This window comes from Staurois parvus, unplaced genomic scaffold (assembly GCF_062004578.1).
Source record: "Staurois parvus isolate SC_StPar_1 unplaced genomic scaffold, SC_StPar_1.0 ptg001139l, whole genome shotgun sequence".
NCBI classification, from domain to species: domain Eukaryota; kingdom Metazoa; phylum Chordata; class Amphibia; order Anura; family Ranidae; genus Staurois; species Staurois parvus.
In genome coordinates this window covers 59087-76147 of record NW_028318935.1, presented here as the reverse complement: position 1 = coordinate 76147, position 17061 = coordinate 59087, and the positions used below count along the sequence as shown (strand labels likewise).

General features: G+C 42.4%; 1 protein-coding gene across 1 annotated transcript in view; it reads right to left on the bottom strand.

Moving 5' to 3' along the window:
* The window catches only part of DDX47 (DEAD-box helicase 47), a gene marked incomplete at its 5' end in the record, with an annotated part of 196184 nt that overhangs the window by 126332 nt on the left and 52791 nt on the right, over window positions 1-17061 (bottom strand). Inside the window, one exon of the mRNA XM_089659240.1 lies at window positions 16548-16694. Within this exon, the coding sequence (XP_089515366.1) occupies window positions 16548-16694 (147 nt within the window). The remainder of the gene's footprint in view (window positions 1-16547; window positions 16695-17061) is intronic.

The window sequence follows — 17061 nt, the reverse complement described above, 5'->3', positions numbered from 1 at the left end:
GGGTGAAAGTGATTCAGTGGCCAAGTATGTCTCCTGATCTGAACCCAATCAAACACCTATGGGAATTTTAAAAAGACAAGTTGAGCATCACTCTCCATCCAGCATCCAGGCTCTAAAAGGGGTCATTCTTGAAGAATGAAAAAAGGTTGATGTAGCAATCTGTCACCAACTTATTCATTCCATGCCTAGAAGACTTGGTGCTGTCCTTGGAGAGAGAGGCGCTGTCAGGAATGGACTTGCCAATAATGGTGGGACTCACCTGCCTTGTGGGCTGCAGTACCAGGGCTGGCCAGCGGGTGCTCTCAGCAATCAGAGACTCAACCTGAGGCTGATTACAGGTATATTTAAGGGATGGCCAGACCTGCAGTCTGTGCCTTGGTGTGTGTTTTTCTATGGGCCCCTGTATCTTGTTACCTGCATCCCTGTCTCTGTTCCTTTCTGACTGATTCGTTGCCGACCCTGCCTGATCCGGACCTCTGCTGACTTCTCCTGTTTGATCCCTGGCTTGTGACCCCGACCATTCTCTGCCTGACCCCCTATACCTACCTGCCTGTTAGTTGCTGTACCCGGCTCGTGACCTGACTACTCTCTGCCTGCTCCTCCTGTTCCTACCTGCCCGATTGTTATTGACCCGGCCTGCCTGACGACGCTTGCATTGTATGTATTGTTATCTGTGGGTGGTTTGGTTCGTTTGCACTGTGTTATGTTTTAGTATTGCACTGCGTTTATGTATTGTTAGTGTTAATAAATTATATTGTTTATAACATATCTGAAGCCTGCGTTTCCCTGCGTCAGTTCACATACCTCTGGTCATACCCTGGAGCTCTGACAGGGGCGCACGAGAAAGGAGAGAGAGGCAAGAGAGAGAGATAGAGAGGCACGCGAGAGGGCAAGATGCGCGAGAGAGGGCCAAGATGCGCGAGAGAGAGCCAAGAGGCGCGCGCGCAAGAGAGAAGCAAAAGAGGGGGGCGAGAAAGAGGGGGCGAGAAAAAGGGGGGCGAGAGAGAGGCGTGAGAGAGGCGAGAGAGAGGCATAATTTTGGCTCTGTACACATCATTAGTAAGACCTCATCTCGAATATGCAGTTTTGGGCACCAACGAACAAAAACAATAATGAAGAACTGGAGAAAGTGTGGGAAATTCCACCCAAATTGAATAAAGGAGCTCAGCGAAGAGGAAAGATTAGCTGAACTCAATTTATTCTCCCATCAGAAGAGGAGGTTAAGGGGGGATAGGATTACCATGTATAAATAAGTGGTCCATATAGTCAACCTGTCAGTGATATTCACTTTAAAGTCAACCCCAAATGACAAGGGGCACTCTTCACATACTTGTATGAGGAAGAAGAGATTTAAAGTGGAACTAAACTCACAATGAACATTAACTAATTTTAATTCTTAAGATGCAAAAAAATATAAATATTATATATTTTTTTTTAATTTCTTCAGTTGATTCCTGGTTTCTGGGGGGGGGGGGAGAGGGAGAGGGGGGGAGAGAGTAATTTGAAAACTTGCAAGGATGATAAAATGCAGATTGTGAAAGGACTTGGCCAACATATATCTAATAACATGAAAGGGTGTTTAAAGTAGGGTAAATAGCAATCTTCAAAGGGTAACTTATTTATCTAATTAATGGTAAAATAATGCAGTTTAGGAAATATCTGTACAACTTTGATTAGAAGTTATGACTGCAGCTGTCCAAAGCCAAAAGGCATTACCCGTCACACAGAAGATCAAAGAGGCTAGTAAAAGTGGCCAGAGTGGTTGTCATTTTACTGAAAATCTTCCCTGAACTCAACATTTGTTTTAACTAAAGATATGTAGCAGAATACATTTTACCCAAATTTATGACTGAGTTTATTGAATATTTTTTATAACCGAAAATAGAAAATATTTTTTTCTTCAAAATATTTGGTCTTTTTTCATTTATAATCACAAAAAATAAAAAACCCAGTGGTAATCAAAATACCACCAAAAGAAAGCTCTATTAGTGTGAAGAAGAAAAAAAAAAAAAAAAAAAAAAAAAAGAAGGACAAATTTAATTTGGGTACAACCACGCAATTCCCAGCTGACATAGTGTAGTGCTGAAAAGCAAAAAATGGCCTGGTCAGAAATTCCCTTTCTGACCAGGCCTTTTTTTGCCATTCAGCACTGTGCTATTGCAGCTGAGAATTGCGTGGTTGTACCCACATGAAATTTGGGTACAACCTTGGGTAAACTTGGTGTGATCAGATGCTTTAAAGGGAAGAGGAAAGATCGAGAGTCGAACAGACCTCAGATTTCTCAGAAAAGGGTACCTGTCACTGTCTTTTGCTATCACAGGGGATATTTACATTCCTTGTGAGAACAATAAAAGCGATAAAAAAATTTAAAAGGACAGTAAAAATAAAAAAAGCAAAATAAATTACAAAAAAAAAATGAATCCCGTCCCTATCCCCACGCTCGCATGCAAGTGTCGGTCCCTTGTTAGTATGCAAACAGAGATTGCACCATGCATGCGAGGTATCACCGCGAACATCAGTTTGAGGGAAGTAATTCTAGCACTCCTGTGTAAATCTAAAATTGGTAACCTGTAAAGACTTTTAAAGCATGTTGTGTTTGGTATCTACTGTATTTACTCTGAACAAACAATTGGCCAATGTGGTGTTGTGCATTAAAATTAAAATTCAAAATTTCCCAAAAATTTGTTGTGCAAATAGCGTATGGCATATAAAATTGCAACACCCACCGTTTTATTCTCTAGGGCCTCTGCTTTAAAAAAAAAAAATGTAATGTTTCAAAGTAATTTTCTAGCAAAAAAAAAACTTTCCATGTAAACAAAAAGTGTTAGACAAGGCTTGGTCTTCAAGTGGATAGAAAAGTGGGTGATGTGTGGCTTAAGATTCTAATGTTGACCTGAAATGCCAGGATAGTAGAAGCACTCTCATGGTATTTGCCAAGGGGCATGAAGAGTAAATTGCAACACCCACCGTTTTATTGTCTAGGGCCTCTGCTTTAAAGAAAAAAAATGTAATGTTTCAAAGTAATTTTCTAGCAAAAAAAAAACTTTCCATGTAAACGAAAAGTGTTAGACAAGGCTTGGTCTTCAAGTGGATAGAAAAGTGGGTGATGTGTGGCTTAAGATTCTAATGTTGACCTGAAATGCCAGGATAGTAGAAGCACTCTCATGGTATTTGCCAAGGGGCATGAAGAGTAAATTGCAACACCCACCGTTTTATTCTCTAGGGCCTCTGCTTTGAAGAAAAAAAATGTAATGTTTCAAAGTAATTTTCTAGCAAAAAAAAAAAAACTTTCTATGTAAACGAAAAGTGTTAGACAAGGCTTGGTCTTCAAGTGGATAGAAAAGTGGGTGATGTGTGGCTTAAGATTCTAATGTTGACCTGAAATGCCAGGATAGTAGAAGCACTCTCATGGTATTTGCCAAGGGGCATGAAGAGTATTTAGCAGATCTAATTTGCTGCCACAAGTTTTTAGAAAATGAAGTAAAACGAAAATATATTTTTTCTTCAAAACCCTGAGACAAAAAAAAAATCTGAAAAATACCAATCGGCTCCTATCAAATTCCTTGGGGTGTCTACTTTTCAAAAAAGGTGTCATTTGAGGGTGTTTGTACTATCCTGGTATTTTAGGGCCTCCGAAACTGTGATAGGTAGTGAGGAAGTGACATGAGGAAATATTCCCTTTGAAAGCCTGGAGGTGCTCATTGGCTCTTCGGGGCCTGTATGTGGCCAGGCTGCCAAAAAGTCTCTGACACATGGTATCCCCATACTCGGGAGCAGTAGCAGAATGTGTTTAGGGTGTTATTCCAGATATACCATGGCATACATGAGAAATATATCATTTAAGTGACTTTTTTTTTTTACAAAAGCAATTTTCAAAAATTTGTGGCAAAATTAAAAATCTTCCCTGAACTCAACATTTTTTTTTATCAAAGACATGTAGCAGAATACATTTTTGCCCAAATGTATGACTGAGTTTATTGAATATTTTTTATAACCAAAAGTAGAAAATATTTGGTCTTTTTCGTTTATATCACAAAAATAAAAAACCCAGTGGTGATCAAACAACACCAGAAGCTCTATTAGTGTGAAAAAGGGACATATATTTTCTTTGTGTACAACATTGCATGACCACGCAATTATCAGTTGAAATAGTGCAGTGCTGAATAGCAAAAAATAGCCTGGTTAGGTGTGCGTGCGTGTGTGTGTGTGGGGGGAGGGTGTGTTAACGTTCTTGGAGCTGAAGTGGTTAAACCATTTTGAGTTAGTATACTCAGATTATTTGCACACCTGACCACAAGGTGGGGACAGGGGTGTATTTCTGCTAATGTAGGGCAGAGTTATAACACATGCCAAAGTCTGTCACTCAGTTTACCCCATTTTGATCCAGATAGGGTAAGCAATCATACTGGTTCCTTCTTCAATTGAGTGCTTTTATTTTCATATAACTCTAATCTTTGTTTGGAGCCTGGCTTCTTTAATACATTTGTAGGAGTTCCTTTCCACCCTGAATCTCTGATACATAGGACAGCTTCCTCTTTATAGTAATCCTCACTGGTACATTTTCATTCTCCACAAACCAAAAGCGCTAATTCATTTTTACTATTCAAAGCCAACTCCCACATCCATCTATCCATGCCTCCATGCTTTATTTGAGTAAACACCTAAAAAAACACTATCATTTCTGGCAGTATCCACCTTGAGTAAGGGCAGATGATTCATGTAGCAATTACTTTCATGAATCCATCTGCCTTTAGCTCAGCCATACACTGAGTAAACCCCTCCTCCTTGTCTGAAGACTCATGGGATATAAATCCATTTACTAATGGTAGCAGCATAAGAATTAAAAATAGTTAATTATGATTGAGAAAGTGAAGTTCCACTTTAAATACTGTCCAGTGGGTATACCAAGAAATGGAAAGCCAAGGTGTTAGCTCGTTGCATGCAAGAGAGTATTTGCCACTGTCTGCTTCCTGAAAGTTTTCGTGATCAATCTATTCTTATTGCTGGGAGTTTTGAAATATCAAAAGGAAATGTCCTTTTCATGTACTGTATAGTCAGACTGCAGTTTCATTCATTACTGTTCCAATTCCTAATGAAGGCCTCATGGAGCTGTATGGACCCCTGCCACAGGAGTACATCATCTACTGTATTTAGTTAAGATATGCTGTATACATTTAGAAATTGGAAGCTGTTGTTCAGGGTGAAAGCCAATGGTACAAATAGAAATTTATTTTGTAATTCCATCATAGGGTAATTCTCAAAAAAATGACCTACAGGGGTGTGACCCCCAATGACAAGGTATCAACGTGTTCTGCACATTAATTTCCACCAGAAGGGTCTCTCTGCTGATCATCTCCTGCTTCATCTTAACCAACATATCCCTTGTATCTATTACAAAGGTAAGTATATTGCAGACCACATTTGTTCATTTGAGATCAACAAACTTTCCTACTCTTTCCAGTGGACAGTCACTAGACCTGTCTGTATAGCCAGTTTCAACTTGAAATTGAGGGTAGAAAGCAGTCTGGGCAAGGATTTTTTAATTGTAATTTCAGGTAAATCTGTTTCCTTGGATAAATTCCTTCTTTATTACTCATTTTTGTATTTCAATGGTTTTTATTAATTTTAAACATTTTAAACAAAGAAGGACTGAAGCAAAAGGCTCGCCCACACAGGGGCTATCAATGGCAGAGAAAATGCATATAAAAAAAAATACAGTGTTATAACTCCAACAGTGAAGCAAACCAGAGAGGTCTCTACCACCTCGCAAAAATCATACAAAAACAAAAAAGATAGTAGAGTAAGAAAAGGAGAGGAAGACAAGACCAACAGCACGGATCCGGGAGCACCAATACCGATCAACAACCTAGACCCAGACTAACTGGGGGGGGGGGGGGGGGAGAGCGTGGGAAAAGCAGAATAGCAGATGCCAATTTCTGCTGGTGAGCCAACAGGCCCGGTATGGGACAATAAAGCAGGGCATACTGCGCTTCCCGGCATATGGAGAGATGAGACCATGTCTAGAAAAGGCCAAATACACGAAAACAAAATCAGATTAGTCTCTGGCATGACCACCATACATGCAATACATCTCCACGATGGCCACAACCCCAAAAGCAGTACTTTATATGCCACCTCCAGCATATTTGTGTTAAATGAACATTTAGCTATAAACGACCAGGCCTTATTCCAGTCCTCTGGATCCACGACTGCCCGTCGCATTCCCATTGAGCAACATACGATAGGCGTTCGACACATGCTTCCCCATTTAAAGATGCATAGAGTAGGGAAACAAGACCCGGGGCGCCAGGACGCTGTTCAAAGGCATATTTCTGGTATGGAAAGGTAATGTGCCACGTAGTGAGGTCAGCCAATGCCACAATTGACGATAATTAAAAATTTCGCTAGGGGAACATTCCCATCATCCCGAAGAGAATTCCAGCTAGGGCTTTCAGAGAAGTCAAGAAGTGTCACACCTGCGAAAAACCATTGGCCACCCACCAGGATTTAAGGCTGACCCAAGCCCGGAGAGAAGAGAAGGTTATTAGTAATTGGGAGCAGGGGATGAAAGGGTGACATCAGGCCACTAGAGGAGTGAACCGAGACCCATACGCGCAGGCCATGAAGCAAAATTGGGCTCAGTGTCGTCAGGCGTAGAACAGGGGAGAGCCATAGAAGCATCGATGTTGCGATAGGGGCTCAGTTAGTTCTAAAAGAACCCAGAGAGGAGCATCAGAGGAGTTGTGCAACATAGACAATGAGGGCAATCTGACTCGCCTGGTAGTACTTGGCTACATTAGGCACCCCCAGACCTCCCTGCAGCCTATGGCTGAAAATCGTAGTTCTGGAGACTTTGGGGCATTGGTCAGCCCAGATAAATTGCATAATCCTCGCCTGAATCAGCCAGAAGAAATGAGAAAACCCGCAATGGGAGGGTGCAAAAATACAACAATTTCGGCAGGATAGTCATTTTCACCGAATTAACTCGTCCAATCCAAGACAGGAACAGGAATTGCCAAGAGCGCATGAGAGAGGACACGGAGCGAAGCAAAGGAAAATAAATAGTTTGCTTTAAAGAGCCATAGGGTGGGGCTCAGGTGAATTCCCAACCATTCAAGCAAAGATGAAGCCCATCTGTAAGAAAAGTGGAACTGTAGGCGCAATACCAAATCCGGAGGTAGGGTGATATTGAGAGCGACAGTCTTATCTAGATTTATATGGAGACCTGAAATCAAGGAGAAACGCGAAGAACCTGTTGCAAGTTTGGGAGTGTACACTTAAATCCCTGTCTCGCATAAGAGATCCCGATATGTTACAATCAGCCCAGAGCGCCAAGGCCAACGGCTCGAGTGCCAGGACAAAGAGCGCCGGAGACAGGGGACATCCCCGTCTCGTCCCTCGCCAAATGGGAAAGGGATCCGAGAAATATCCTGCATACTTAACCCAGTGGGACAACACAAACCGCAGGTATTCCCAGGATAAAGAATCGAAAGCTTTATATACAGGTGAAACTCGAAAAATTAGAATATCGTGCAAAAGTTCATTTATTTCAGTAATGCAACTTAAAAGGTGAAACTAATATATGAGATAGACTCATTACATGCAAAGCAAGATAGTTCAAGCTGTGATTTGTCATAATTGTGATGATTATGGCTTACAGCTCATGAAACCCCAAATCCACAATCTCAGAAAATTAGAATATTACATGCAATCAATAAAACAAGGATTGTACAGAGAACAATATCGGACCTCTGAAAAGTATAAGCATGCATATGTACTCAGTACTTGGTTTGGGCCCCTTTTACAGCAATTACTGCCTCAATGCGGCGTGGCATGGAAGCTATCAGCCTGTGGCACTGCTGAGGTATTATGGAAGACCAGGATGCTTCAATAGTGGCCTTCAGCTCTGCTGCATTGTTCGGTCTCATGTCTCTCATCTTTCTCTTGGCAATGCCCTATAGATTCTCTATGGGGTTCAGGTCAGGTGAGTTTGCTGGCCAATCAAGCACAGTAACCCACGGTCATTGAACCAGGTTTTGGTGCTTTTGGCATTGTGGGCAAGTGCCAAGTCCTGCTGGAAAATGAAGTCAGCATCCCCATAAAGCTTGTCTGTGGAAGGAAGCATGAAGTGCTCCAAAATCTCCAGGTAGACGACTGCGTTGACCCTGGACTTAATGCAGCACAGTGGATCAATACTAGCAGATTACATGGCTCCCCAAATCAACAGAGACTGTGGAAACTTCACACTGGACTTCAAGCATCTTGCAGTGTGTGCCTCTCCATTCTTCCGCCATACTCTGGGTCCTTGGTTTCCAAATGAGATGCAAAAAGTTGCTCTCATCAGAAAAGAGGACTTTGGACCACTTTGCAACCGACCAGGTCTGTTTTTCTTTAGCCCAGGTAAGACGCTTCTGACATTGTTTGTTGTTCAGGAGCGGCTTGACAAGAGGAAAACGACATTTGAAGCCCATGTCCAGGACAGCCCAGTCTGTCTGTGTGTAGTGGCTCTTGATGCACTTACTCCAGCCTCAGTCCACTCCTTGTGAAAGTCCCCAACACTTTTGAATGGCCTTTTCCTGACAATCCTCTCCAGGCTGCGGTCATCCCTGCTGCTTGTGCACCTTTTTCTTCCACAATTTTCCCTTCCACATAACGTTCTATTAATGTGCTTTGATACAGCACTTTGGGAACATCCAGCTTCTTTTGCAATTCCCTTTTGAGGTTTTCCCTCCTTATTGAGGGTGTCAATGATGGTTTTCTGCACAACTGTGAACTCAGCAGTCTTTCCCATGATTGTGATTCCTACTGAACCAGACTGAGAGACCATTTAAAGGTTCAGGACCCTTTGCAGGTGTTATGGCTTAATTAGCTGATTAGAGTGGGACACTTTGAGCCTAGAATATTGTGCCTTTTCACAATATTCTAATTTTCTGAGATTGTGGATTTGGGGTTTTCATGAGCTGTAAGCCATAATCATCACAATTATGGCAAATCACGGCTTGAACTATCTTGCTTTGCATGTAATGAGTCCATCTCATATATTAGTTTCACCTTTTAAGTTGCATTACTGAAATAAATGAACTTTTGCATGATATTCTAATTTGAGTTTCACCTGTATGTCCAATGAGAGTAAGAATCCCGGAATTTTCCACTGTTGCAAAAGGTGTATAAAATGAACCACCTTGCAAACTTTGTCGCTCGCCTGCCTCCCAGGGATGAAACTCACTTGGTCACTATGGACCAGGCTGCGCAAATATTTATTTGAAGACTGAGAATTTTGCCCAAAATCTTCAAATGCTTGTTAAGAAGTGAAATGGGCCAAAAGATTTGCAGTTCCTGTACATCCTCCGTTGTCTAGGAATCCTTGAGATATGAGCTCTGAGCGCATCCGCAGAGGGCAAAGAACCCTGTCGTAATTCATTGAAATAACTAGCCAAGAAAGGCGCTAACAGGGTTTCATACTTCTTGTAATAGAGGCCTGAAAAGCCTTCAGGACACAGGGCCGCGGAGGACCGTAAGGATTTGATAGCTTGAAGTACTTTTGATACAGATACATCTGCATTAAGGGCCACCTGCGCCGCTTTGGACAATCCAAGGAGCTGTAAATCCTGAAAGAAAGCTTCCGCCTGAGCTACAGGGAAGGGGTCCGATTTGGCATACAGATGTGAAAGGAAGCCCGCGAAGCGCGAGACGATCTGCTGGGGATTGGAAGTATAACCGCCCACAGGGAGCCGCAACTGGACCGGCTTATAGGGTTTCCCTACAGAATTTAGTTCCCCAGCTAGCATCGGACCCTGTTTATTAGCACAGGTATAAAATGTATGTTAAGTCCAACGCAAGGCCCATTCAGCCTCTGAAGAAGCAAGTAAGTCCAGTTCTGCAGCCAGGGTGTCTCGCGTACATTTATGGACTGCGGATGGGTGCAACTTCCACCGAGCATCCGCCGAGGCCAGAAGGGAGTGAAGTTCAGAAAGGCGATGATCCCGTTCCCGAGCTGCAGCCAGCTGTATAATGTGGCCCCGCACCATAGCTTTATGCAGCTCCCACATGGGCACCGAAGAAACAGATCCTGAGTTGTCTGCAAAATATGTCCTTATAAAAGATTCAATATGTTGACAGGTGACCTGAGTGGTCAATAAAGACTCAATATGCTAATGAAAGGAGCGCCGTGTCATACCAGATAGTGTGAGGAGTAGGACCAGGGGATCATGGTCCAACCAGGGTAAGGAAGGGATAGATATCTGCCTAACTAAAGGAAGCTGTTGCATCTGCATAAATACATGGTCAATTCTGCAGAAACTGTCACGAGGATTGGAGTAGAACATGAAATCACGCTCCATAGGATGAAGTTCCTTCCAAACGTCTACCAGCCCCGCAGACTGCAGGAGCGAGCGCATGCGTTCCTCCTGCACCAAGTCATGGGAAGGGTTTGTCCTCCGAGCATTGTTATTATACAGTGTTTATATAGCACCAAAGGGTGTACATTAGCGAGGGGGACAGAACATGAGACAATACAGTACAGTACAATACACGAGGGGTTCGAGGGCCCTGCTCTTTCGAGCTTACAATCTAGGAATAGATTCCTAGAATAGAATAGGAATAGATAGGCATAGCGCCTATCTAGAGCGGAATCCAAGGTAACATTTGAATCCTCCAAAAGAAGAAGGCCCTTGGAATGTCGGTAAATGACACAGCAAAGATGTGAAAAAAAAAAACTGTGCTAACAGCGATTAGGGGCATAATAGGTGACCTGCTGGTCCTGAAAGGTGCCCTGCAAGAGTAGATACCTGTCCATAGGATCCACTAAATTCTGGACGCAGGTGAAGGGGAGATTCCGCTTAAAGGCCATCAGAACACCCCATCATTTCTCAGAAGCTGAGGCTGTGTACAAAGTGGGGTAATGAGGCGAAAGATACCGTGGGGTGGAGGACTGGGAAAACCTGGTTTTCTGCAGGCACATCACGTCAATGTGCTGCGACTTAAGGTGATGAAAGACTTTAGACTGCTTTTGATGCGAATTGAAACCTTGTACATTTTGTGAATGTACTTTCAAAAAGGGGTGAATCCATGGCAGGATCACTGTAATCCGCTCAACAGAAAAGGTCGGCCGACAATTTCCACTCCCGTGGACAACCAGTCCATGGTGTCCCGAAACCCTGCAAAAAACAAGAAAAGAAAAGCAAGGAAAGAGAAAAAGATAAGAAAAGCTAGAGAAAAGGAAACACAAAGAATATGTCCAATGGCATACCCATATCACACGTGGTGAAACGTATCCTACACTCAAAGGTTTGGGGTGTAGCTAACACCGGACACGTGGCTGCAAATGGATATATCAAAAACCTAAGCCCTCAGGGGGCAAGAAGGCAACAAACATAAAACGGTCAATAACATAGTGGAGGCCTTCGTCAATAGGAGTCTCCGCTGGAAACCAAACTAGGCTTAGGGACCCAACCCCCTCCACAGGGGTGACTACAGGTCAGAGTGATCTGGGAGAGATCCGAGAAAAGCTGGTAGCAATTCCCCTGGAAACTGAGGTCCGTGTTTTTCCTGTCCGCCAAGGGAATAGTTTCCTTAGTGTGATAGTATGTGAACTTGATAATTATGTCTCTTGGGGGATCCTCTGGCCGTCGGGGACCAAATGCTCGATGTATACGGTCAAACTCGAGTCGGTTGATGAGAATGGTGGGGGTCAGCTCCTGGAACAGGTCAGTGGTGGTGGAAATGAGATCCGTAACGGTTTCCAGAATACCCCGCATGCGCAAGTTACGACGGGTACGGTTCTCGAAATCTTCCAGCCGGAGTAGAGTATCCGCCAATTCTTTAAGGCCACTCAGATCCTGCTCATGATTTCAGCCGTGACCGTAGCATCCATTTTATTCTCAAGATCTTTCGTACGGTTGCCCAGCTCCCTAATTTCTCTAGAGACACGCTCTGCCAGCAAGGAAGTGGCGGAAGATAATTCTGTCTTCAACATGGATTTAAAATGATCAGCATCCCGAAGAGCCGGTGCAGGGGGCTGCAGGGGTACCTCTGATGCAGTTTCTGTACCATAGGTGGGATCTGGGTCATCCGCAGGTAGTGGCGGTGGCGGGTCCAAAATTTAGGCTGGGGCTTCAGGAAGAACTGCCGGCGAGTAGGCTGCAAGCTCTGGTGCAGATTGCCGAGCGCTGGAAGTGCAAGCAACCAGTTTTCTTCCCCATGGGTGCGGGTGTGTGGCAGCGATCTAGGGGAGGGTAGTGGGTGATCAGCTTACCCCCATGGTAGCCGGCAGACCTGCCAATGTTTCCGGTGGGAAGGAGCACGCCGATTACGCAGCCACCTTCGGTCACTGCTCACGAGTGCCCCCATTACTCATTTTTAGCACCAAGTTAGGAACGGATTTTAGTGTTTGCAATGTTCTTCATTCGAAGCATAAATTATTGCGTCCCTTGACTAACCAATCCAACATCCTCAAATAACCAAACACAAATGCTCCTGCGCTTGGGGATGGACTCGAGGCTACAACCACATTAAGAATGTCCTGGAACATGCACACCTTGCTGCCCTCAAATAGACCGGGGGAATCCAAATATACTGAATGAGGAAAGAACAAACAGAGGGCGCACGGGCCTAGTGCATTACCACAAAAAATGATTAATAAAAAATAAAGTAAGTGTTGTACTCACAAATGACAATATAGTCAAGGCACATCATAAAGAACAGCTGGGTCAACACCGCGCTGAGTAACAGTCCGCAATAGGGAGTGTAGACATCCAATAGGCTGACTTGCCTCTTCCTCAGAGCCAACTGACCAAATGTCTGCTCCCTTTTTTATATGCTCACTACTAGTTGAACCAAAGGTCACATGGGCCATCCTGGACACTCCCCTATGCAGGTGGAGGAGTCACAGGGGCAACTGACATAGTATAAGTAAACACAAAAGATCTATAAAAATATATAAATATATATGTATAAATAAAACCATTAAAACTAGTGACAATCATAAAATCATATGAACCATAAGAAGTGTGCAAATGAAAATAAGTAGAAAGTTACACATATATATATTAAAAATCCTTCCCTGGTGATGCACTGCACTGCTCGCATTTAAATAAATAGATGGATGCAGGGGCGGACTGACCATTTGGAAACTCGGGCACTGCCCGAGGGCAGTAGGGGGCCCCATGAGATGCCCCTGGTACCTTTTTCATAGGATTTTTTGAGTTTTGAGGACACAGGGGCCCCATGATCCCCTATTGCCCGGGGGCCCCATGAGTTGTCAGTCCACCCCTGGATGGATGGATGATCATCCTCAAATCTCTGTGCACTAGTTCCCAAAAAAATGCTAATAAAATCGCTTACTGAAGAGACTGGGCGTAGTTATAGATTTTAAGTTTGTAGCACATGGCACACCCTGGGAGAAATCTACTTTCTCTCAAGTCTCCATTCACACCTTAACGGGTGAGAAAAAGAATGTGCTATTTTGTGCATTACCCACACATCACACTTAAGGCAACCCATTAAGTTCAATAGGCTGCCCTTTGAACAAGTGCAGTACAATGCATTTTGGCGCACACGTTAGCAAGATGGATGAAGATCGCATTAAGAGTTGCAAAAGGGCAGCACGTTTGTGCATTGCAGTGCGGAGGATTAACCCCTTAGGTTCCACAGTGAGTATAACAAGCATGCTTTACTGCATAAATAGGACAAATATGCAGCGCTAAAAAACATACCAAAGGTCTCACAAATAAACATATTAAATATTAATAAAGCATCCAATCATCAAGGTTATATGCGTATAAAAAGGTCTGCTGTTAAAAGAGGGCGGTAAAAGTTCAGATGAATATGATCCAAATATAAATAAATATATATGGTTAAAACCAGGGTGACTTGAGTATTCCCAGCTGTGCGTACTTCAAAAATCCGGTGAAGTGCGGGGTACAGATAAAATGCACACTCACCAGATGCGCATTAGTAAAGCACAGTGTTTAAGGATGTGACACAATGGATACAACCTCTTCCAGGCACTGGGATGGTCACCAAGGAAACTCTGGGGAATTAAACGCTCAGTGCAGAGCAAAAAGGGGATATTCCCATAGTGCAGTAATTCAATGCGTTTATTAATAGAGTATTCAAAGTTAAAAGCAGGCCAAATATTCACATACATCGGCTAGAGACATCATGTAATGGTTGAAATAACATGCAGCATAAAGCTGCTGAAAACACTGACCAGCTGGAAAGATAAAATCCATGATCCGGCGGCGTGATGTCACGGCGTGCAGGCTCCTCCTTGACGCATTTCGTACGATAGTACATTCTCAAAAGGGGTGTGCAATTGCCGCCTGAGGTCCTGAGTGTTCCTTAAATAGCCCTAGATGGCGGGCACAATTAGCGGGCGCCATCTTGCCAAAGACCAATGTAAAATGCGCATGAGCATACAGGCAGCTCATTTGTACAGGCTAAAGAACCGCCTATTAGCAGCTATTGGAACTATTTTTACGATTATAGATATTAACTAAAAGTAAGTGAATATGATGATCTGTATTTTAATAAAATAGAATGAAATTACATGGGAATAAAAATTAGGAGAGCCGCCTGTTTTGTCTAAATTATAGCCAAGTATGAATATAGAAACATCTATATGAGCAAAGATAAATACATAAAATACATATAAGATAATTCCATGGTTCACAAATGATAGATAAAAGCATTAATCTTAAAAGATAATAAATTATTAAATGATAAATAGCCTTTCTTAGAAGGCAAAAACTGGTATAAAAACCATATATAAGAGACAAAGGCTCAAATGACAATATGATCTATAAAAAATTAAATAAACAATCACATATCACAAAATTCCATGTGGACCCAAAAAGCGTAAAATGTTAAAACTGACAAGGTAAAAGTGTTCTAAAATGAAATCAGATACCATAAATAGGGATAAAAACATATTGACTATATAGAATAGAATAGTCAAGACTAGAATCAGATACCTTGGAAATACCTAAAACCACAACAATCTAAATATAAAAGGTGTATGTAAAAAAAATATATATACATAAGAATTATATTTATATAAAAACACAGACTAGAGGTGATAAAAAAATACTAAAAAGGTAGGGGTCTAATACTGACATAGATATGGAAAGAATGTTCCACGATTAGCTGTTGTCAATAAACAATCTATATCTATGTTGTGGCCTGCAGGGGTTAAAGTCTTCATATTATAAATCCATTTAGTTTCTGTCTGTGAAACAAGTCTGCTTTTATTGGACCCCCGCCAGTGGTTCTGAATAATATCTACACCAGTGAATTTTAGGGTAGATGGGTCCCTGCTATGGTGATATCTGTAGTGTTTAGATAGTGAGTGCTCCTTGAAACCCCTCTTAATATTATAAATATGCTCATGGAATCTATCCCTTAGCGTTCTAGTGCTACGGCCTATATACGGTTTGTGACAAGGGCACTCAAGTAGATGCACGGCATAGCGGCTGTAACACGTTATAAATGCAGATATATCATAGGTCTTTCCTGTAAAGGTGGATGTAAAGGATTCAATTCTCTTCAGAAAGTTATTACTCTGCTGACAGATCACACACTTTTTACATGGGTAAAAACCTTTCATAGTGTTGAATAATGTGGATCTTAGAGGGGGGTCCACTATATTTTGGGAGATTGTTTCTCAAGGTAGGTGCTTTTCGAAAGACGATTTCTGGTCTTTCAGGTAGGACTCTGGATAGGATAGAATCCCCACGCAGAATGTTCCAATTCTTATGAATAATTCTACTAACTGTTTTATATTGTACAGAGAAAAATGTTATGAATGGACAAAACTTGCGGTTTTTCTGGATAGTAGAATTGGACAGCATGGAGTCCCTGTTTAGACCAGCTACTAGATCCATTTCCATGTCCAATTTGGCTTTATCATAGCCTGTATCAACAAATCTCTGTTTCAATAATGTGGCTTTAGTATGGTAAGCTTCTATGTTGGTACAATTCCTTCTTACCCTCATGAATTGACCCTTATGCAGGCCAAATACGGGTTGTTTATCAGACGAATTTTCGTCCGCATGAAAAATCGGCCGATAATCACGCCGTTAGTGGGGTCAGCCCGTCGGACGTTTTTTGCAGATCTCCTCTTTATTTTTATCGGTCATGCTGGAAAATCCGCACAAAACGGCCGTTTTTCGTGGACATGGGTGGCAGCGGCAACGGGGTCAACCGAATTTTAGTTTATCGGCCGAAAATTCGGTCGATAAACGGCCCGTCTATGGCCTGCCTTTGGGATATTGGCTATGCTTTACTGCATATACAGACTGATTTTACTCATGTGGCTTTAGTAACACTTTAAAGAACACAAACTATTATACCACCATTTGGACAACATTTAAGCACCACTCGCATAGCCATTTTGGAAGATGCTAAAGCTGGATCTCTTTCTAACAACTAAGTACACAATTTTATTATTTAAAATTTAAACAGAAGAAACCGTGGTTAGTCAGATCACTAAAGTTACATACACTGCTTTTTAAAACAATAGAAGTAGTATATGTTCAGAAATCAATTACCTGACTCATTTGTCCATGAAGAGGAATGGCGGTGAAACCAAGATTTCTCAGTAAGAAAGACACTCTCTGAGTGTTGTTACATGTGCTGCAGAATATCATAAAAGAGTTTCCAGCCAGTTCATTCAAAACGTATACTAAATAACTGTCCTGGATGAGAAAACACAAATAAAATTAATAATTAGAATATTATGCTAACTTTTAGGATCCAATAGGCACAAGCACAACATGATCCACATAATGTATCAGTGTGTATAGGAAATATATTACCATGTAATGGTCAATGTAACAGCTCTGCCAAAGACCCCATTCTCTGCCCTGCTGATGACTATGCTGTGCCCTGCGGAACCCAGTCCTATGCCCTGCTGATAACCATGCTGTGTCCTGCTGACTCCAGTCTTTTGTCCTGCTGATGCCCATGCTGTTCCTTGGCGACCTCCGTCCTCTGCCCTACAGACCCCTGTACACTGACCTGCTAACTTCTGTCCCCTGCACTGCCTTGTGCCCTACTGCCTCC